Source organism: Vicugna pacos, chromosome 19 (genome assembly GCF_048564905.1).
Source record: "Vicugna pacos chromosome 19, VicPac4, whole genome shotgun sequence".
Lineage (NCBI taxonomy): Eukaryota > Metazoa > Chordata > Mammalia > Artiodactyla > Camelidae > Vicugna > Vicugna pacos.
This window is the reverse complement of record NC_133005.1, coordinates 22,778,406-22,800,401: the sequence shown is the minus strand read 5'-3', so window position 1 is coordinate 22,800,401 and position 21,996 is coordinate 22,778,406. Positions and strand designations below refer to the sequence as shown.

The following is a 21,996-nucleotide window of genomic DNA, read 5'->3' as shown; positions in this document are numbered from 1 at the left end:
AAAGAGAAACAGATAATTCAATAATAATAGGTGGACACTGTAGTATTCTACTTTCATTAATGGATAGAACAACTAGGCAGGAGCTCGACAAGGAAATAGGAGACTTGGACAACACTATAAATCAACTAGACCTAAAAGACATCTGTCGAACATGTCACCCAACAACAATAGAATACATTCTTCTCAAATGCATGTGGGAAATTCTTCAGGCTAGACCGTATGCTAGGGCACAAAATGAATCCCAATACCATTTAAAAGATTGAAATCATGCAAGTATCTTCTCTGTCCACCAATTTTAGGAAGTCTGTGGAAGGATTCCATGTGAAGATTTAACCAGAGGATTTCATGCTGGTTGCCCGAAAGCTGGAAGCTTCTAGAAAACTTTCAGGACATCTATCTAAGCATTACCTCCTGCTGTGAGCTTTAAAGTAGTTTACTCTTGAGAAGCACTTAGCAAAGTGCCTGGCATGCAGTAAGCATGTGATACATTTTAGATGTTATTATCCTCACAATTATGTTATGGGGACAAGCTTCATTATTTTCCCTATTTAACAGGTGAGAAGACAGAAGTTCAGAGCTGCATGGTAAGTTGCCTGAGGTCATACATACACAAATATGAGAATTCCGCTGTTGTGGAGCAAAATGTCCTCTACATTATAGAAACTTAAGCAACAAAGAAGTTTATTTCTCTGTCACATTAAATCTGACAGAATGGTAGCTCCACAATCATCATGGTTTCAGCCTCCTATATCCTTGCTGTATTACTCTCAACCTGTGGCTGCCTCCTCATGGTCTAAAACAGCTACTGGAGATCCAGTCATCACATCTATATTTCTGACAGCAGGAATGGGAAGTAGAAATCCTGCCCTACTCTTGAAGTCCACCATCTAGAAGTTATATGCATTTTTCTTGGTAACATTTGTCTGAACTTAGTCACTTGGCCATTCCTAGACACAAAAAAGCTTGGGAAATATGGTCTTTACTCTGGGCTCCCCAGCTAAAAGTCAGGGAGTCTATGACTATGAAAGAGACTGGGGAGTGGACATTGTAGCAGCTAGCAATGCTGTTTGTTGCTTATCTTCAATCTCTTAATAATCTTTCCTATCAGGAGAGAAAGCTCCGTACCTTACATTTTAACCTTGGAGCCCTGAGAGAAGACACCGTCTGGGCCAAATTGCAAGTTGTAATAGAGCAGGCTTTCTTTCTTAAGGCGCACCAGGAAGCCAGCTGCTCACCCAGCAATTTCCAAATGAAGGGCAGAGTCCTGGCAACAACACTGGTCATGGGACTTCCCCCAGGTTTTACCTCTGTAAACATCGTGAAGAGAATCAGGAAAGACCACGACATTGCAAAATCAGAATTACAAGGCCACATGTGTGACAAAACTCTGGCAAATTCCAGCACCTCTGCTAGTCATCCTTAAAAGGATTCCACTAGTCTGTGCATGTGTAAATCACATCCTGCCTACAAATCACTCATTTCTCACCCCTTCTTTGCAATTCCAGAGGAGCTTAAGTGAGTGTGTGTGTGTGTGTGTGTGTGTTGGTGGGTGATGAGATTGAGTCCAGGGGGATGGACTGGAGTTTTCTGTTTCTATTTCAGACCAGATGACAATGAACCCCAGCGGCTCTGTATCTCTTCGTGGCCCAGTTTCGCCATTTGAAGCCAAGGTTTCCTTGGCCAGTTCATGTGCTTTAAGATTCATGTCTCTGACACAGAAAAATCATGTATTACAGAGCCTAGGCATTCTGGGTCCAAGTCCTGGTTCTGCCACCCACTGGCTGTGTGACTTAGATAATAGACTTAACCTTTCTGTGGCTCCGTTTCTTCATTTGCAAAATAGGACTGATAGCAATAGAAAGTATTTTGTAGTGCTTCTGTAAGAATTCAATAATTAAAGCTCCGGAAGAAGCCAGGCCATGTGGAGGCCCTCTGCTGATGCCTGCAGGAAGGGCCCATGCCCTGGCATCTAGCCCACCAGGAAGGGCAGAAGGGCAAGGGCTCTCTAGAGCCATAAAATTAATGGTCACCATGGTGGACATCAGCGAAGGTGGCCATGGTGGATGCTTCCTTTCCGGGGATCCCAGTGCTGAGCAACCAGGAGGAAGCAGGTTGGTGTCAGCCTCCCAGTTCCCCTTTAGATGCATTTGTGCGTCTCTGCTCAGAGCAGTCCTGGCCTGATTTTCACTTCTTAATTCCCGGGACTACCTTCCACCAGAAGAAATCTGAAGTGTGGTACCTCAGCATTGATGTCAAGAGCTCACTAGAAAAAACCCTGCATTCAGAGCCAGGGTCTGTGCCCTGACTTTGCGGCCCATCTTCTGGGGGACTCTGGCTAGATGCCCCCCCTCCGGACCTCAGTTTCCACATTTGCAATGTGATGATTGACTGTCCTTTATGATTGGATTGCTGCGTTCTTGATTCTTATTTTGTGGTTGGCTTTATTCCTTTGATACCTAGGTGAGTTAAAAAAGCTTAAGCTCTAAACTGTTCTTAGAAACCATGATCAGTACATATGTGTAAACTAAACAAAACATGTGCAGTGTATTGTGTATATGTATTTACATGCAATGTATTGTATATGCGCAGTCAAACTAACAATTCTACCTAATAAAACTGAAAAATGAAAAAAAAAAAGGATAGGGGGTGGAGGTGAAGCTGGGTTGGGTCTCAGGACACTTGGGCAGAGGCTGGCTGGACTCAACGAGACCTAGGGCAGGTCTGACCAGGTCAGTCTTTCCAGAACACTGGGACCTGTGAGACCCCTGCCTCAGGCCTCACTTTTCAGGCTCTGGTTCCTAGATAGTTCTAAGAGTTTCTCAGTATACTATCAGAAAAGTGGTGGGAGGGAATGTCTCCTGGGGACCACTACTTTGGAAGTTTGGGTGGCCGGTTTTAAACCAGAGCAGGCCCTCTTGCTCTGGTTTTTTAAGGTCAGAGGCTGAGACTCGACTTGCTCCCCATACTCAGAACCCTTCAGCCCCCAACCACTCGGCCTGGGGTGGAAGGAGGGTTGTTCTGACATTTTGGTATAAAGTCCCTTTGCTCAGTCAGTCTTCCAGAAAAATTTCTGCGGGCCTCTGTGCAGCTCCCCCGTGCAGGGCCCTCTGTGCCCAGAATGGCAGTAGTAGTTGCCAAGCCTGTTCGTATCTGCTGTGGCCCCCCGCAATGTTACCACCCCACTAAAAAACCCCGCACAGGCCAGCCCAATCCTCCATCCCTTCATAACCTTGACCTCTAAGGCCCTGGCCTCTGCACCTGCCTCTGGCCTCCCTACCCTGGCCTCCTTTCAGGTGCTCAAATGCAGCCTGCTGCCTCCACCCCACCGCTTTTGCCAAGTGCAGTTTCCGCTGCCTGGAAGGCACCTTCCTTCCTGCTTTACCTCCTTCCCGCCAATCATCCTGAGATACCTGCTTGTCAGGGGGCATCCTCAGAGATGGCCACCCCGCTGCCAACCCCAGGCAGAGTTCAGTCTTGATCTCATTCTTCAGGGAAACTTCCTTGCTTCGACCATAGGGACATCACGTGACTTGGGTCAGACTCAACACTAGACTTATGTTCAGGGAGGGGAGGGGAGGGGAGGGGAGGGGAGGGAAGGGGTGGGGTGAAGGGGTGTCCAGGGTCCAGAGCAGATATCCTCGTAAAGTGGAACCTTTTAAATAACAATTATCGAGTACCTATTGTTTGCAGGTGTGATGCTAATGAATCCTTACAATAACCCTGAAAGGGAGGGGCTTTTATTGTCCTCACTGTACAGAAGAGGAGACTGAGGAGAGCCGACACCTAAGGAGAGTGTGCACGGTCACTTAAAAGTTGTCAAGGTCATAACGACATCCAAGGACAGTGGGCAAAAGTGAAAGCAATAGAGAGGGTTGTCAAATGAGGGTGCCTTTTCCAAATACCAAGTCACCCCCCCTCTCACCTAGTCCTTGACAGAACATATTAGCACGGCTAGCACCACACTCCACGCAATCTTCAGCCTCTGCTTCGCCTGTGTGTGATTAATCTTGGAGCATCTTCCCACATCAGTACAGAGAGACAGTCTTCTTGCTCATTATCCACTCCAGTATCCTTTCTGGGAGAGAACGATTGGAAACAACCCAAATGCCCTTGTCAGGGCAAATACAAATAAAAACATTTCTTCCTGGTGCCAAGAAGAGAAAGCGACAGCCCCGCTCCCTTTTCTTAGAGCATTTACTTTGGAAAGCTTGTAAACTTTCTCTGCTCCTTTCACATGTGTGGGAGTCTTTAAAAAAAAAAAAAGCTGAATAAGCCTCTTGCCAGGTTTACTACCCAGGAATGTTTTTCTCAAGGACAGGGGAGCCCTCTGTTTGCCATGTAAATATCAAGAAGCCAGCATCCCTATCTCCCCATCTCTGTGGGAGGGGAGGAGCTTAGCTTCAGGGTTTGACTCCAAGTTGCAAAACAACCTCTCTCATAAAGATATGAAGTCCTTTTTCCTGTGGATAAGGACAATTAGCTTACACAGAGAGCCACCCCCATCACCAGGTGAGTTCAGGATGTGACAAATGGCGCTATCTAGTTCCCTCATTTGAGGACAAGCTATCATTTGAGAACCCGGATGTAATAGGCTGTGTCTGCTGGTCTATGTAAAAGGGTGGGGTTTCTTTCTGCCTGTGCAACCTCTTTAGCAGACCGTCTGTGATGTGCACTGTGATCTGGTTTAATATGTGTTTGATAATAACTGTTTTCTTTCTCTCCTACTGTGAGAGAGGTTTTTGGGGTTAGTGAGAGATTTTGTCTGCAGCACCTACAAATGTCTTTCCACAGAGGGCTGGTTGAACAAATCTGGCTCCTCCCCACAGAGGAATACTGTGCAGGCATGACAAAGAACAAGAATGCTCTCTGCATTTCACTATGGAGTGAAGGTGCAAGGCACACAATAGTTGACAACTATTTTCTGTAAAAAGACTATATTTGTATTTGCTTATATCTGCATAATCTCCAGAAGAATAAACAAGGACCTGATGAAAGTGCTCATGTGTGTGTAAAGAGGAACTGGGCAGGGAGAGGTGTGGAGAAGGATGGAATTTTTTTGCTGAACATTGTCTTATATTTTCTGATTTTTGAAACTCATGACTATATTATCTATTCAAAAATCAATTTTAAAAGGAAGAGTGGTGGCAAGAAAACAAACAAACCCTGAAGGAAAAGAAGTCCCAGGACCAGATATTCTTTAAGCACTCGATTCTGTTTATTTCTGAGCTCAGCCTTGACCTGGAACCAGCTGAAAACATTATATTGATACAGTTTTTGGCGTTTGTGTTGGGCCTTTTCATGGAAGGCTGATCTTCATGTAAAAGCAGAAAATGTCTTTATTTTAAAAAAGGAAAAATAAAAAATAAAACCAAAAAACTATCAGGTAGCTAACTCCTCCCCACTCCCCTCCCCAACTCCAGTTCAGAGATCTGCCTCCCAGTGGCCTCTGTGTTGTTTCAGCCAGTGAGTGGGGTGGGGGGAACTCGCTTTCAGAGGCTTGCGGTGGCCCCTCCCACACCCCCGTCCTCTCTTTCTGCCTCTTAGGAGGTCGCTTACTCTCCAAGGCGTAGGCCTTCCTGGGTCAGCAGAGGTGACAGGAAAGGGTGTATGGGGTACCGTGTCCCTCCACACTGGGAATTGGGAAGCCAAGATGCCCAAGATTCCACCATTAGCCATCTGTCTTCTAGAAGCTTCTCTGTGGGTCCAGGAGAAAAAGAGATATGGAAAAGGGGTCACCTCTCAATCCATCTGGCCACTTCTAGACTGTGTTCATTGTCACAAAAACAATCACTGATTGTTATTACTGTTGGACATCAGATCAGGAAATGGTCCAGGAGGACTTGTTATGTGCTGCATGCTTCTCCCTTTTATCCTTGTACCAAACCTAAGAAGGAGGTGCTATTTCTTATAATCCCCACTTTATGGATGAAGAAACAGAGGCACAGAGAAATCAAGTAACTTCCCCCAGGTCACACAGCTTATAAGGGCCAGCTCACCCTCGCAGCTTTTTTCTCTTTTAACACCCTTGAGCCGGCTGGATGCCGCAAATCAGCCATCTGGCAAGAGCTGGAAGAAGTTCTGAGATGCTGGAATTGCAGGCACTGTGACACAGAGCTGGGGTGGGCTGTGCTTTGCATTTCCAGGTCCCGCGGAAGGCCTGTAGCATTCCTGAGGAGAATCTGTGTTGATGGTTCAAGTACTCAGGCTCTGCCTCCCAGCTCCTCATCCTTGGTGCTGTGACCTTGGGCACACGCCTTGCCTTGTGGGGGTCCCAGGTTTCAGGTGTTAGTAATAGGTGGGGCGAGCATATGATGGACCGCGCCCCTTCAGTTGGCCTACGCGGAGCACTGAAGACTGCAGAAGTCAGCGGATGAGAAGAGCCTCAACACGTTGACCAGCGGGAACATGAGAAGCGCTCCGAGGAGTGAGCCCAGCTGCACCACCGCCCCACACCACAAGAGGGCGCTGCGGCTATGGTCGCGCAGGATTACGCCCAGCATCACCTTGACGTAGCTCAGACAGCCAATGAACAGCACCCACGAAACCACCTGCGGGGATTGGTTGGAAGAGATGTCGCGTGAAGGCGACTTTGAGGGCGAGACCCGGGGGCTAAGGGCGCTTTGAGGGTGACCTAAAAGGGACAAGGGAACCCCATGGAATAACTTATATGTTTAAGGAGAGCCTTTTGGGTGTGACTCTACTGAACTAATGGGGCCTCATAAGTTGGCCTCCCCAAGAACCAAGGAGAATCCAATGGCTTTTTTGTCCCCCATGATCAAGTCAAAAGCAACTGGGAGAAGGCCGCTGCTGACATACACATGGTGGGAAGAGTGTGACGTTCAGGCTAGACTGTCATCACCTTGGACCAGCCACCTCACCTTCTTAAGCCTCTATTCCCAAATGAGAAGCACCCCCCACTCTCCTCAGCCTCCCTTTGGGCTCCCTGAAGAGTAACCACAAAGACTTAGGTCAATAGAAAGGGCTAGGCTCCAGGTCTCCCAGGCCTTGGCTAGGTGGGGGGTGGGTGGGAAGGAGAGCAGCTCCATAGGCCAGATACTTACGATGAGGACTTCTCCGCCCCAGTGGCCCTGCATGAGGGGGCAGGGGCTCATCACGGCCATGGCCATGTTGTAGGCCCCAAAGCCGGTCCCGAACACTGCAAGGACCCCCAGGAATGGCAGAGACCTAGGACAGAGTGGGGGAAGTGAATGGAGGAGGTGAAAAGCCTGACTTCTGCCCCAACTCCCCCACCCCACCCCAGCCCCGGGGGCCACATGGAATAGTCAGCATCTCCAGGATTAGAGGTTAGACCCATGTGGAAACTTCCAGGCCACCCAACACAAGTGGGCCATTGAGGTTCCAGGGGGTCAAGGCTGGTGTAAGTCACCCTGAGTGTTAACAGCAGGACCCAGCATCCCAGCAGGAGAAACAGAAGAGATTCTGGTGCTGCACAAGCCTGGTTCAAATCCCAGTTCCACCTGTGAGACTGGTCCCTGAGTCTGTTTCCTCACCTGCGAAATGAGTCTGTGGGGCTGGGAGAATCTGGAGGAGCAGAGTGTGAAGGGCCTGGCCCTGGCTGTGGGCCCACCTGCTCTCATCTGCTGCCATTTCCTCCTGCCACACCTCCAACCTCAGCCAGGAAACTGGGCTGATGAGAGGGAGGCTTGGATCACGGCACTTGGATCATTGCAGGGTATGCTATACGACCTCGGTGACCCTTCCCCCTCTGGCCTCAGCTACCCTTGTCTATAATGTGAGGTTTACATGATCTGGGGATCCTGGTGGCCAGCTTGGAGACACTATGCTGGTGGCCTTCCGTGTGGGCCCTAGGTCTGGCCACTGAGGACACCATCCTTCATTTGAGGCCATTGCCCCTGGGGTCTCCCTGTCCACACTTCAGAACAGGCAGGCTGCCCTCCCGGGTGAGAGCCGAGGGGCTGCCCCTCCTCTGAAGACTCTTCCTCAAGCCTCTTGGATTCTGAGACTTTAAGATTCTGTATTTCAGATTCTGAGCATCTCAGAGTCCAGAGATCTGTGGCCTCTTGTCTTGTTTCCCTAGAAATCTCCAGCTTCCTTCCACAGTTTTTAAACCCCAAGGGAGAAAAATTCAACTTTCTGGCAAACTGACATCTTCTGTCCAGCTCTTCCCCGGCTGGGGGAGGGGGTGGGCAGGCCTGGGGGAGGTGGAGGTGAGTGTTGGTGGGTGGGGGTGGGCAGGGCTGAGAGGCAGTGAGGACAGGCAGGGCAGAGGAGCAGAGGGACCTAAAGTTTTATGACCCCAAGCTGGGTGTTCTTCTGTGGGGTCTGAAGCTCCTGCATCAGAACCACTTAGGCTGCTTACTGAAATAGATCTAGGCTGGCTCAGTCTTAATATCAGTTTGCCCAGCCATTCTTTGTTGTTGTTTTGTTTTGCTTTTTGTGTGGTGGGGAGGTAATTAGGTTTATCTATTTATTTTTAAAATTTTTTTTAATGGAGGTACTGAGGATTGAACCCAGGACCTTGTACATGCTAAGCAGGTGCTCTACCACTGAGCTCTATCCACCCCCACAGCCATTCTTCTAGAATTGCAGCTGTAAGAGCAGGGCTGAAATCCTGGGAATTAGACCAGAGCAAACCCTTTCTCCGAGCCTCAGGGTTTCCGTTTGTAAGTGGGAACCTCACTTCCTGCCTGCTTGCTCCTTCTCACAGGCCCATGGCAGACACGTGCCAGGCACTCACAGCTCTAAATGCCGTCCCAAATTAGCTCGTCTCATGCTCCTAGCAACCTAGGAAGAAGAACTATCATTATCCTCATTTTCCAGATTAGATTCCTGAGGCACGGAGAGGTAGAGTGACTTGTCCAGTGACACAGAGCTAGTCAGTGGCAGAGCCAGGATTTGAACCCAGGCAGCTGAGCCCCAGAAATCACATTCTTAACCACTACACATTCCAGCCTGATAGGCGGGTGTGGAATTTGGGGGTTCTGACATGAGGTATGTGCACCCTCAAACAGTGCTCTCCAGGGCCAGCTGGTGGTTGACCTGTTTGGCAGAAACATGGAGAGGAAGCAGGCGAGGGGGTTGGCCATGGAGCTGAGGGTGGCGGACAGGTGGTAGGCCACAGGCCCGTAGGACAGGCAGGAGTAGGTCTGCACGGAGGGTAGCACGCCGTTGGTGAGCGCGTTCACAAAGGCCACCAGGATGTAGATGAAGATCAGGTGGGCCGGGTGGCGGGGAGCCGCCTTCTCCTTCAGATGCTCCCGGTCCTGGCTGCTGTCCTCGGGGCCTGGGAGGCCCAGGCCCTTCCCTTCCCGCAGCTGGATGGAGTGTAGGGTGACCTGAGAGGTCAGGAGGTCTTCTACGGAGGCTTCCCAGCGCCCAGGTTGACGCTGGAGGAAAAAGAAAGCCACGAGGCAGCAGGCCATCATGAAGGCGAGCAGGAGGAAGAAGACCAAGGGCGAGAAGTTGGCGGGGAGGTAGCGGCTTTCCAGATGGAGCAAGGCAGGTGCCGTCCCAGCGAGGTCAGGCATCACAGTGCTGTTAGCTCCCTGCCGGAAGACAAAACAAGGGTCCGTCAGATCCCGGGGTGATGTCAGGACATAGGTTATTAATAACTAATCATTAATAAATAAAATAATTATTTAATGTGATAATTATCATTAATAATGATAATATAGGCACATCTTGCTTTATCTTGCTTCACAAATACTGCTTTTTTGTTTTAAACAAGGTGAGGGTTAGTGGCAACTCTGCATCGAGCAAGTCTCTCAGCACCATTTTTCCAACAGCGTCTGCTCACTTCGTGTCTCTGTGTCACAAGAATTTAGTAATTCTTCCAATATTTCAAACTCTCCACCAGCAAAAAAAAATTTTTTAGACATAGTGTTACCGTGCACTTAATAGACTACAGTCTAGTGTAAAGATAACTTGAATATGCTCTGAGAAACCAAAAAATTCCTGTGACTCTTCATTGTGATATTTGCTTTACTGCGGTGGTCTGGAATGGAACCCACAGTATCTCTGAGGTGTGCCTGTATACAATAAATATCAGGCATTTTTATTAACAGATGAGTGATGGATCATGTCTGCACAACTACTAAGGTGATGATAATAAATGCTCCCATTGAGCGATGGCTCGCTGGGCACCAGCCCTTTGCCTGTGTCGGCTCAGTGTTCCTTCTAACAGCCCCACGCAGTGGGGACCACTATCCCTGGCTTCAGAGGGAACCGAAGTGTCAGAACCACGCATCTTACCCGAGGGTCACAGGGAGTATGTGGCGAAGCTAATCCGCTTGGTTCTGACTCAGAAGCTACACCTTTCCCACTTGTAGAGGGAAACGGCCTCCAGGACTGGCAACCACAAATATATTCAGAGAAGGGGTTGGCTGGAGACTGCCCAGCGGGAGAGCCGCTCCATCCAAAGGTGTCCTGGGGCTGCTCTCCCCAAGAGACACCATACACCTAGATTTATGTATGTGAAATTTCAAAAAAAAAAATTAAATGTCATCAACTAATTCAAACTCTCAAAAAAAAAAAAGAAAAGCTTGCAGGCACTGGTGATGTGGGCCACTGGTTTGCAATCGCTGCTGTACTCCATGCTTTGGATACTACCAGATGTATATAAATTGTTCAGTATCCAGTGAGAGACGTTTGATGTTGTAACAATACAAGATATTGAAGCAACATCTAGACTATGGTTCTCAGCCTTGGCTGCACAGTAGCGGCACCTGGCGAATTTTCAATAAATACAAGTTCACCATCCCTTATCTGCAGTTCTGAAATCCAACAAGCTCTGGAAGTCAGAATGTTTTCGTGACTCAGTTGGCAGCAACAGATGAACACTTGAATGGGACGTGAACACCCCTGGGCTGTGGGGACGGCTGTGTCACAGACTCTGTCGCACACTTAGGGTAAGCGTGTTCTAAAATCTGAAAGTCCAGGTTCCAAAACACAGCTGACCCCAAGGATTTCAGAAAAGCTTCACTCTGGTTGTGTGGGGGGCCCGCAGCTCCCCCTAGGTGATCTGTAGCTCAACTAGGTCAAGAATCCTGATCTACTCAACATCTAGGAAACATGAGCCCTCTGTGTGATCTTGCTTGTGACCTAGGACAGAGTGCAGTGGCTCTGGGTAATGCCAGGTACCTGTGGGATGTCCATGTTCCTGGTGGTCTCAGCGCTCGGGGTGGTGTCTGAGGTCTCAGTGACGTTAACACAGGTGGTGAGACCGGAGCCCTGGGCGAGAGCCACCAGGGCAGGCAGGAGGCCACTGAGTCCTTCACCCACAAAGAAAGTGGTGAGGTAGTGGGTGGGCAGCCTGCTCATGAAAGGCAGGAAGGTGACAGAGGAGGTGCAGTCCACTAGGGCCAGGAAGAAGGTGAGGACCAGGAAGGCAATGCTGTGGTGGCCGCCTAGGACCCAGGAGGTGACGTTCCAGAGGAAGGCGAAGAGGGTGCAGGCGATGGTCCCCACGCTCAGCACAGTGAAGATGACAGGCACCTCGGAAAGACAGCCAGGCCGGAAGTGATGGAGGAGGGTTACCAGCAGGGGGCCGATGTTGGCCAGCTGGATGACCACTGTGAGGTAGGAAGGCAGGTACCAGCCCTCGGGCAGTTCCGTCACCAGCAGGGGCAGCTCTACCCAGAGTCCATTGATGGCCACCCAGGAGCCCATCCCGAAGGTGCAGACCAGCAGGTGTATCAAGAAGGCCATGGTGATGACGCCTGTCCTGGGCCTGAGGCTACCACCTCCGTAGGTCAGCCTGCAGTATGATTGATGGAGAAAAATACCAGGTGAGCAATGTCAGGTTCGCCATCTAGCCAAAGCTTACGCTTCTGGGCCCAGGGTTTTCTCTTATCATTTTCCTCCTCATGAACAAGTTGGCTTTTTATTAGCCTTAAACATGGACAAATTCCTTTATAACTAACCTTCCAGTGCAGAAGGCTTTCCTAATTGTGACTCATATATCCAGAGACTGCAAGAGAAAATTTTGATACATTCAACCGCATAGATGTTAGAACACACAAAAACAAACAAACAAAACACCTTCTGCAAAAAAATAACCCCAAAAAAAGACCTATCGTATAGCACGGGGATCTATATTCAATTTCTCATGATGAGTTATAATGGAAAAGAACCTGAAAAAAAATATATGTATGTATATGTATAACTGAATTGCTTTGTCGTACACCTGAGACTAACACTGTGAATTGACTACATGTCAATAAAAAATAAGAATTAAGAGTAAAAAAAAGTAACAAAAAACACCAAGATTAAAAGACAGATGTCATCCTAGGGGAAAATACTGCAATGTAAACCACAGACAAAGGGTTCATCTTCCTAATATATAAAGAGTTTTTAGAAGGTAAGAATAAAAAGACCCAATAGAGGAGTAGGAACAGGATATGAACAGTCCAGAGAAATAAGGACAAAGAAGCCTTAGGCACATGAAAGATTATCACCTTCAATCACCACGGGAAATATCAATTAACAGTGACTGCAAGGTGGCATTTCTCACCGCAAGATTGTCCCGAAGCTAAAGGTTACTGCCCTGGACAAAACGACATATGTACGAGGCTATTATTCCTTGCTGGCAGTAGCAGAATATGGGAGACGACCCCAGTGCCTGTCCACAGAAGAAGGATGGCTGCCTGTTGGAATATCATATACTTGCTAAAAGGAAGGAAGGCTGCAGGCTTGCTCACTGGCTGATAAGCAAGGGCCTGGCCTCAAGGCGAAGTTGATAAGTGAACAACATCCAGCTGGACAGTGCACTGCCTTTTGGACACAGGGGAGAAGGAGGAGGAATATGTTCTCTTTGTATTTGCACAAAGCAACCCTTGAAGGACACATAGAAACTGCTGGGGTGTGTGAGGCACCTCAGCGTAGATCTTTTTATACAGTTTTGATTCGTGAACCATGTTACAATATGGTTGCCTGATACAAAATTCTAGTCTGGCGTTTTTCTCCTGAAATGAGAGAGATGGACAGGCTCTTGGAGAAACCACCTAACTGGAGCCATTCTGAGATCTGTAGACCACCTTCCCAGTTACCTGTGTCATACACCTGTGCTGTTACCCACAGTCTAAGCAAAAATATTGGAGAAACTTTGTCAACCAGAAAAAAAAAAAAGGCACAACATAAGAGCAGTGAGTTTCAGTTTTATTTGGGGACATTACTGAGGACTATAGCCTGGGAGACAGCCTCTCAGTTAACTCTGAGGCTTTGACAAGGTAGGGGAGGAGCCAGTATGTATATAAATTTTTTGGCTGGGCAAGTAGTCGGGCATGTATCTTGGTAAAAGATTACTGCTAATCACAAAAACAAAAACAAAAACCCCAGCTGTCTCAGGCTAATGATTTTAGTGCTCTTCTATGTCTGGGAAGATGCAAGATTCTGGGGTCGTTGAAATTCTTCTTTAGATAGGCATCTTAACAATATAAGGGCTGTCTGTCCAAAACGTAGCATGCTTCATGCTGTTTTTCCATCCTGAATTCCCCTCAGGGGGTTGACTGCTGTGGATTGCAACTTGATCCTTGTAGGAATGGAATGGCCAGTGGGCAACATTCTTTGTTAACAGCTTTGGGTGCGACTCCCGGAGCCAGCTGCCTGGACTTGAACTAGCCCTGCCACTTAACTGAGTGATTTGGGGCAAGTGAGTTTGTCTCTCTGTGCCTCATTTCCCCACTCTGCAAATAGAAGACAATGAAAGCATAGGCCTCATGGTTTATAATGAGATGCAACATGTTAATGAGTTTCTGTTGTCACCAGCAAGGCCTGGCGCACAGTAAGCAATCGCTAAGGGTGAGCTGTTACGGTTATGGGGCAATGCCAGATTTGGTGATAGTTATTTTTTCCCAATTTGCATGAAAATTAACACAGGGCTATTCAAATTTAAAAAGGAAAAGAAAAGCTCCCCACCTGGTACCACCGGAAATCACTGGTGATACACGCACTATTTTGGAGAGAAATGCTGATTGGGCCAATCATCTTCCTTTACAACTGGGAAACAGGGTGGGGTCAGCAGGGGTGGAGCAGCTCTCCTGAGGCTGGTGATGGGATCTGGGGCCGGTCCCAGCCAGCACTTGGCTCTACCCACCCATCCCTGTGAGCGCGGACCCCTCAGTTCTGCTCGATTCACATATCAGCCTTAATCTCCCTGTCTCCCTTCTAAAACACACAGGGACTTCCCCTGTGGCTACGCCCCACCCAGGAAACTTCTCATACCCCAGTGGCTCCTCTCCAGGTTCCCTGACACAGAACTGACTCTCACATTCCAGACTCCCTTCCTCCTTCTTCCTCTGAGGGAACCTAATCCTCCTTCCTCTCCGGGAGGCGTGGGAGCAGAATGCAGCCCGACCTGCTTTCAGCCTCCTGTCTGGGGGCCTCAGGCGAGCCCTAAGCTCTGTTTCCTCACCTGTGAAACTGGCCCAACAAACAGCCCAGGACAGACCTGGTCCTGGGCATGCCCAGGGGACTCAGAAGAGAGGGCAAGCTCCGGGCAGCTTCCGCCCGCTGAGCTGCCCCTGCCCTCACCTGTGCAGCGCTGCTTGCCTGGGGCACCACCTCCCTTCCCAGCTACATCCCAGCTTTCTGCAGGACCCCACCCCCCAGGAAACCTCCTCTGGCCACCCAGCCTGGACCCTTGGCCCCTCCATTTAAGGTTTTCCTGGTGTGGGTGAATGCTGGTACACTCTCAGGGGGACTGAAGCTCCTGGAGGGCAGGGACTGCTTGGGAATTGGGCAAGGACAGAGGACCAAGCTCCAGAGTTGTAAACTGGTAACTCACTAGCCACAGACAGCCAGGCAGCAGATGTGTTACTTTGATGTGCTGCGTGTTGTAAATAATTATCGAAATATGCAAGTCAGGAAGGAGGTGCATACAAAACGCAGGATTTCTGGCTTCTCGGGAGTATTCTGGAAGACCACACCAGGCAGAAATCACCCTTGGCTCTCTTTAACATAGGGCACCTGCCTGGGCCCTTCAGGCTCTGCACACACTGATCAAGACCAGCCCTTATTTTTGAGAGAGGGTGTAACTTGCCCAGGATCCCTCACTAGCTGGGGGCAAAGCAGGGGCTGGGATCCAGACTTGGGCTTCTCTCTCAGCTCCAGCCACCTTACTGCTGTCTCTGGCAATAACATCTGGAGGCAGAATCCTGGGTTCAAATCCCGGCTTCAACCCTGCACAAATAACACCCTCTGGTGACTGATTTCTCTCCTGCAAAATGCAGAGGCTCCCAGTACCAACATCAGGATTGTTATGCCCATAAATTTGCAAAATGCTAGCCTGGCACCTGACACATAGTAAGTGCTCAATAAACGTTAACAATCCTGATGACTTTCAATAGATACATCAATTGCATTGGAAAACGCACAATGATCCCGCACATACTTCTGGATACCACAACACATAATTCCTGATGGCAAAATTTTGTCATCACCTCCTCCTAAACTATCAGCCAGGGATTATTAGGCACCTACTGTGTGCCCAGTGCTGTGAGGGATGCAAGCAGAAAAGCCACAGGGGCTGTCCCCAGAGAATAGTGTGAGGAAGAGATGTGTGGGCAGCAGACCCCAGATGCATCATAGCCAAGGCAGAGGAGGAGTTGCAGGTGGAGGGCAGAGGGCAGCGGCTGGAAATGCACGGAGAGACAGGGTTTCCCACCTTACCTTGGCTGAGGCAGGTAACTCAATGGCTGCAAAACGGTGGCAGTCTCGTCCCAGAGGATCAGTGGAATGGAGGAAGGAGAGGACCTTTTTCAAAGGTGATAGTTCCATGCAGCTTCTTGATTGCCCATTATACTGTCCAAAAAGACACAGAAACGGGTGCTGGCTGCCTACTCCCACCTGAGACCAGGATCCGGTATAAAGCAGGCAGAATCCCACTGAAAAAAAGCCGACCCACATCAACTCAGGTAGAGTTCTGCCTCGGATTGGTGAAACAATACGGAAGGAAAGAAAAAGCAGAGCATTGTATGATATCCCAAGGTCAAGTCTACTAGCTGCTTCCCAGTAGCTACTCTTCCCTTTTTCCTTAGTTATTATTGAGACCAGATTTTTGGTTGGGCAAATGGCCACTGGGTTAAAGAACTACATTTCCCAATCTCTCTTGCAGCTGGATATGGACATCCAATCAAGATCAGGCCATCGAGTTTGTTAGGGACTTTGAGAAGTCTCCTTAAAGGGAGTGTGCTCCTTTGCTCTTCCTCCATCCTGCTGTCTAGAACTCAGATGTGATGGCAGGAACGCCAGCAGCCATGCTGCACTATAGCAGATGGCGTGGGAACTAGATGGAGACCAGACTCCTCAGGACTTCGTGACAGAGAGTCGCCACACCAGCCCTGTTCTCCCTGCCACTAGACTATTTTGTTTATTTATTTAATGTTGTTAAATTATAAATAAGCTTCTATCTTGTTGAAGTTATCTTTAATCTTATTTTATAAATAGCAAAACACTGGCCAAATGTATAGAGATAAATGTTCAAGGATGTATATTGACCAGTGATAGTAACCAGAAACTGAATATATTTATCTCATTTACTATTAATGTCCTGACTCAGAAACTTAGGTCCTGCCCCAGTTAGGATCTGATCAAAGACCAAAATCAAACAAAATTAGTTGTTGAGACACTCCTTAAAGGGATACCAAAAGGAAAAGGTTAGGAGTAAATTTAGGGGTAAAGGTCTTCCAGAAAAGTGCAGAGAGAGACAGAAAAAGGGAGAGATAGCTCTCAATATGGAATTTTATGGCAAAAGTTAAAAATGTGAACTGAGATCCAGATTCACTTCATATTGATAAAGACTAATTCCTAATGTGGTCAAAACAGTGGTGAATATCTATGTTCTGAATAGCACTCTCCAGAAACCACAGACTTGCGGGGGGAAACAGGGAGAAGCACAGTCAATGGTGGGGTGTTGACTCACTGTTCCAGGCCTTGACAGCAGAAGAAGGTATAAAATAAATAAGGATATAGAGGGGGCAATAAATTATATGCCTATTAAGGAGGAATAAGTAAGTAATTAAAGGGAGGAGGTGAATTTGCAGAAGATGGTTACCTTTATCACCTGAAAAGCTATTAAACTGTGAGCTCAGCAAGGTGGCCAGTTACACATTTACAAATATGTAACTTTCCTGCATAGAATGAATTAGAAAGTAAGACTTCTACTGGGTAGTTATTTGGGGAAAATAGATAAACCTGGATCCCCCTCTTCCCTCCTGTCCAGTCCCTCACCTCACCAAAAGAAAAAAATCAATTTCTGCTGGATCAAATGCTTAAATATTAATTCAAAAAATCATAAAAATACCGCAAAGAACATACAGGCAGACAGGACAGCTTGTGCAAGTGTCCTAGGGGCAGGAATGAGCTTAGGCCAGTATGGCTGGAGCCCTGGACTTAACGGGAAGAAGGCAGACAGGGGAGGTAAGGAATTTGAATTTCATTTATGTGCAATGGGCCACATGCACTGAGAGCCTAAATCCCCACCCCCCACAGAGCTGAGTTCTCTGGGTCCTAATGCAGGTGCCACCAGAGCTGCCTAGTTTGAGGGAAGTGATTTGGCTCTGCAAGTCTCTGCTTCCTCATCTGTAAAAGTCACGATGGGGGCATGGCCCAGTGTGACCCACATCCTTTATGGCTCTCGTGTCTTGGCTTCCTCCCAGCCAGCCACACCAAGTGCCATGTGCTCCTGGACCTTGGTGCATAGCCATTAATGACAGTGAGTGGGGGGATGTCCTAGGCAGAGGGAAATACCTGTCAGAGAGCTAAGGAGTGGCTCAGAGTGTGTTAGGGATTTTTTTTTTTTAAAGAGCCTCTGTTTTCTTTTTTTCTATAGTGACCTTGCTGTTCTTGTTCACTCATTTACCCAGTATTTATTGGGTTTTTGCTGTGTGTTAGACACAGTCTCTGCTCTCAGTAAAGTGTGAGAAGAAACAGTCATTCAGCAAAGTAGAAACACGGAACAAGTCAGCAGTGATAAGGGCTGTGGAGGGAAGCGAAGCTGGTGATCCAGGAGGGTGGCTGTGATTGACACGGGGTTGTCGGAGGGAACTTGAAGGAAGCCAGGGAGTAAGCCGTGTCAGGGGAAAGAATAGTGCAGGGGTGGGTGGGGGAGGGGACAGCAAGTGCAAAGGCCCTGGGGTGGGGCCTCACCTGCCTTGCCCCAGAAACAGGTCTTGGTGTTGAAAGAAACAGCCAGGAGGCCAGCGCGGCTGCAGCAGTTCCAGTGCGGAGGAGACCTGCAGGAGTTTGGGAGTTTTCTCCAAGCCAAAATCTCCATTTCTGGCAGAGATGGGACCAACTCTACTTTAGTTTTTAAAAGAATCATGCTGGCTGTTGTGAGGAGAATAATGAGGGGCCAACAAGGAAGCCCAAGGAAAACCTGTTAACCCATTAGGAAGCTGATGTGGTAATCCCACAGAAAAGACAATAACAATAAAACAGCTACAACAGTGGCTGCCATTTCTTGCTGCTGGTCTTGCCAGGCTCTGTGCTAAACACTTTACACACATTCTCCATCAGATCCTCTCAACAGTCCTGGTCTAGGAATTACAACTATCCCCATTTTATAGATGAGAAAACTGAGGCTCAGAGAGGGCAAGTCATTTGCTGGAGGTCACACAGCTGGTCATCTGGGAGCTGAGGTTTAAGCCCAGGCCTATCGGGCTGTGGACCCAGCCCTCTTAACTAGCCTGGGGGTGAAGGGGTCAGGAAGGGGCTGCAGGGGCCACACTGAGCAGGAGGCTTCTTTCCCACTGACCTGCAGCCTCCCCAGCACTGGGCTGGGAAGGGGAGAAGTGGGGTTCAGGCCCTGGACAACCGGAGAGAGACTCTGAGACAAATCTGCTTCCTGGGCCCCTTCAGCAATGGTGGGAGACCAGAAACCTAAGGCTTTGAGTGAGACACTTGAGACGTTCCCACAGCAGATGGGCCAACAGACAGGGAAGCCAGAAGGACAGCCTCAGGCAAAGGCGTCCCTTTCTTTGCCATTCTTGTGTCAGAAGCTGAGTCCCAGGCCCAAGGGAGTGAAGGCAGTAGGGGGTGAGGGGCCAGGGCACCCTCAGTGTGTGGGCTGGGCCATCTCCTCCCCAACCAGGCCGGAAGGGCTTGGTCCAGCCTTGACCATCAGAGCCCACCCCTCCAGCCCTGGCTTTCTCTCTCACGCTGTGTTTTCTCCCTTTACAGTACCATTCATTGGGCATCAGCTTGGTTACGGGAGTTTATCTGTGTCTATCTGTTGAGCGCTGCTCTCCCACGAAAGCCCAGCCCTGTCCTCTCTCCCAGCGTCCAGATGGCCACCTCGTTTGCCAAGGCCTGGGCCACCTGACGGAGCCTGCTTCGGCCGTGTGGGTTAAGTTGGCCAGGGTGGCCTGGGCAGTGCCAGGTGACAGCAGGGGCCCTGGCTCCCTCCCCACTTCTGGACAAGGATCTGAGTCAATGTTGTCCCAGGTCCCAGAGTCCTAAGACTAGAAGGGAGGGAATGTTGTCCAGGCAGGAGTGAGGTGGCCTTGAGTGGACAGAATGGGAAGACAGGGTCCAAGACAAAAAACCTAGAGAGATTGATGGAGAGTGAAAGACAGAGACTGAGACACAGCAGGACAGAAAGAGCCAAACTTAAGGCAGAAATGGGCAGAAGGACAGAAGGACAGAGGCAGGGCAAAAGGAGGTAGGCAGTGAGCAGGAGATGGGGACAGAGGGGCAGCTGGGTGTTCTGGAAGCCAGTCCGGCTCAGCCACCGCCCTCCCGGCTCACATCCACATGGATCAAGAGGCCTTCTCCACCTCTTTTCACCACAAGTTTTGGGTTCCCTGAGGCCTTGTCCCAACTCAATGTTTCCTTCTCACAAATGTGGGGAAACCAAGGCCCAGAGGGAAAACAGTGATTACCCAAACCTGTCCATCCCATTTATCCAGGCCTGTGCTGTGTGTCCTCAGGCCAGCTGCTCACCCTCTCTGAGCCTTGGTTTCTCTAAAGGATCTGAAGATGCCCAGGCTTTTCGGGCTTGGCTGCCAGGAAGGAAGCAAGGAGACAACGGGAGCCCAGCCAGCCAGTGGGGATTGTGAGTTCCCTTCCTCCCTCTCCTCTCTCCCGGGGCTTGGAAGGACTTCAGGCCTCCTACAGGGCTGACCTTGGCTGGGTTCTCCCTCCCCACCGGTGCCCATCTTAATCTCTTTAGTCCCTGTGCCGGCTGATGAGGCTCTGGCACCCACCTGGCAGGAGCAGCTGTCTGGATGTCCCAACGGCGTGGAGATGCGGCCGGACAGAGGTTGGTGGGGGCCAAGTCTTCTGGCCTGGGGAGGAGGGGTCTGGAGTCCACCCAGCTGGCTCAGGTTTCCTGGGCCCCTTCAGCGATGGTGGGAGACCAGAAACCTAAGAAGAAACCAACTCCAACCCGACCTGCTGGTCAGCAGCGGAGGAGGCCTTTCTTCCCTTCTATCCCTTGATCTCTGACCCAGCAGCCTGAAATTAGGGGAAAGGCCATGAGCCACCTCAGACTAGAGCCCCCACCTCAGTGCCCAGTGATCCCTGCCGGGGACTGGCCCCTGGTACCTGCAGCTGTGCCCTCACAGGCCTGAGCTGCCCAGCTCCGCCCGCTTACCTGCGGGTCCTGTTCCCGAGCGGCTCTGCTGGGGAGGAGCCGGAGGCAGCCGGGTTAGTATTAACCTGTCCCTGTCCCCGCCCCACGGTTGCGGGTGAAAGGCGGGGAGGATGGGTGGGGCTCCGGGCTTATCCAAGAGCCTACTACGTGTCTGGAATCTGCCCAGCAGATGGTCCTGATGATTCCGCTTAACAATAAAGGGCTCATATTAATATCAAGCGCTTTGACTCAGAAGACGAATAACCTGTCCAGGCATTTAATCGGGCCCCACCTTAGGGCTACTGGAATTCCTTTCACACAGGAATGGAGATTCCTGGAACAGAAACTCTTGGTTCAAATACTGGAGCTTAAGTAAGTCGCTTGGAAAGCGGCGATGGTAATAGAGCCCTCCTCACGGGGTGGAAATCGGAACAGCCAGTGCGTACAGAGTGGGCTCTGTGCCAGGCCCTGAGCTTCACATATGTGAATGCATTTAATCTTCTCCACGTTAGTGGGTGGGGGCCTGCATCCTCTAAGGGGGGAAAAAAAACCCAAAGTGTGGGCTCTTGGCTTTCTACTGTGAAAAGAATTCATGGCAGAGACAAAGGATAATGTGAAAAGCTGTTTTATTACTTGGCGGGGTACCGCAGGCCAAGGTGACCTGATGCAGGAACTCCCGTTCTTGGGGGTCCTTGCTGGGTCCTTTTGTCTGTCTTCTACGGGGTTTCTTGTCTTCTTTCTGTTGGCTGCTCTTTTTCCGCTCGCACCCCAGTTTTTCTGCTCTGTGGAATAAACGCTCTGCAAAAATAGGTTGAGGCAACTGGGACCCTCAAACAGTGTGGTCAAGCCAGATTGAGCAGGTGAGACCCTTAAACAATGTGGGCATATCGCTTAGATCCAGTCAGGGCTTCCCGTTCCTTTGAGTGGCTTCTTCCACAATTCAAATATCCCCTCAGATCAGTTAATTTTAAACCTTTAAAAATTTCCCTCAACCACAGCCTTTTTGGGAGATACAATTACTGTCCCCATTTTACAGATGTGGACATGGAGGCCCAGAGAAGTCTAGATTCTTGCAGAGCTGGTCTCGGATACCACTAACAAATACTACTCTGACAAATGTGAGGTTCACAGGCATCTGAAAGATTCCTGCTCCCAGGCTCCTCAAGTATTCCTTTAAAGATAACTAAGAACGTTCCTTTCCTAGTACATACCTGCTTTAGCTGAACTGCCTACCCTAGATGATGATCAGCTATACAGTGTCCGGAAGCCTGACCACCAGCACCGGTCACTGCCCACTACCACAGTCATGTAGCCCTAGCTGTTCACGACCCCCTCCCTTCCCTGTTAGCTCAATAACAACCAATCAGAAACTCGTAGCACCAGCCGATCACGCAACCTGCGCCCCCTTGTGCCCGATGTCATGTCAGCACAAGCAGTAAAATGTC

The 21,996-nt window shown here is 49.4% G+C and overlaps 1 protein-coding gene across 5 annotated transcripts; it reads right to left on the bottom strand.

Moving 5' to 3' along the window:
• Nucleotides 1-5,193: 5,193 nt before the first annotated feature.
• On the bottom strand, nucleotides 5,194-20,692 carry SLC52A3 (solute carrier family 52 member 3). 5 transcript variants are annotated; one of them, XM_072943966.1, is made up of 7 exons: nucleotides 20,573-20,692; nucleotides 20,184-20,433; nucleotides 15,649-15,863; nucleotides 11,122-11,737; nucleotides 9,022-9,527; nucleotides 7,062-7,185; nucleotides 5,194-6,548 (listed from the first exon to the last, which is right to left on the bottom strand). In XM_072943966.1, the coding sequence occupies exons 4-7, from the start codon at nucleotides 11,686-11,688 to the stop codon at nucleotides 6,336-6,338; spliced, it is 1,410 nt and encodes a 469-aa protein (XP_072800067.1). In that variant the 5' UTR covers nucleotides 11,689-11,737; nucleotides 15,649-15,863; nucleotides 20,184-20,433; nucleotides 20,573-20,692; the 3' UTR covers nucleotides 5,194-6,335. The 5 variants fall into 5 exon arrangements, with proteins under 5 accessions (XP_072800067.1, XP_072800068.1, XP_072800070.1 ...); XM_072943967.1 differs by having other exon boundaries at nucleotides 15,649-15,780; XM_072943969.1 differs by having other exon boundaries at nucleotides 15,649-15,780; nucleotides 20,184-20,264; nucleotides 20,573-20,592.
• Nucleotides 20,693-21,996: the final 1,304 nt, after the last annotated feature.

Excerpts from the sequence above, each read along its gene's own strand:
- SLC52A3 (XM_072943966.1), bottom strand. The coding sequence starts at position 11,688 with ATGGCCTTCTTGATACACCTGCTGGTCTGCACCTTCGGGATGGGCTCC. Across the intron at positions 9,528-11,121 it reads GGAACATGGACATCCCACAG|GGAGCTAACAGCACTGTGAT; the intron begins GTACCTGGCATT and ends GTCTTCCGGCAG. Across the intron at positions 7,186-9,021 it reads TCCATGTTTCTGCCAAACAG|GTCTCTGCCATTCCTGGGGG; the intron begins GTCAACCACCAG and ends ACTCTGTCCTAG.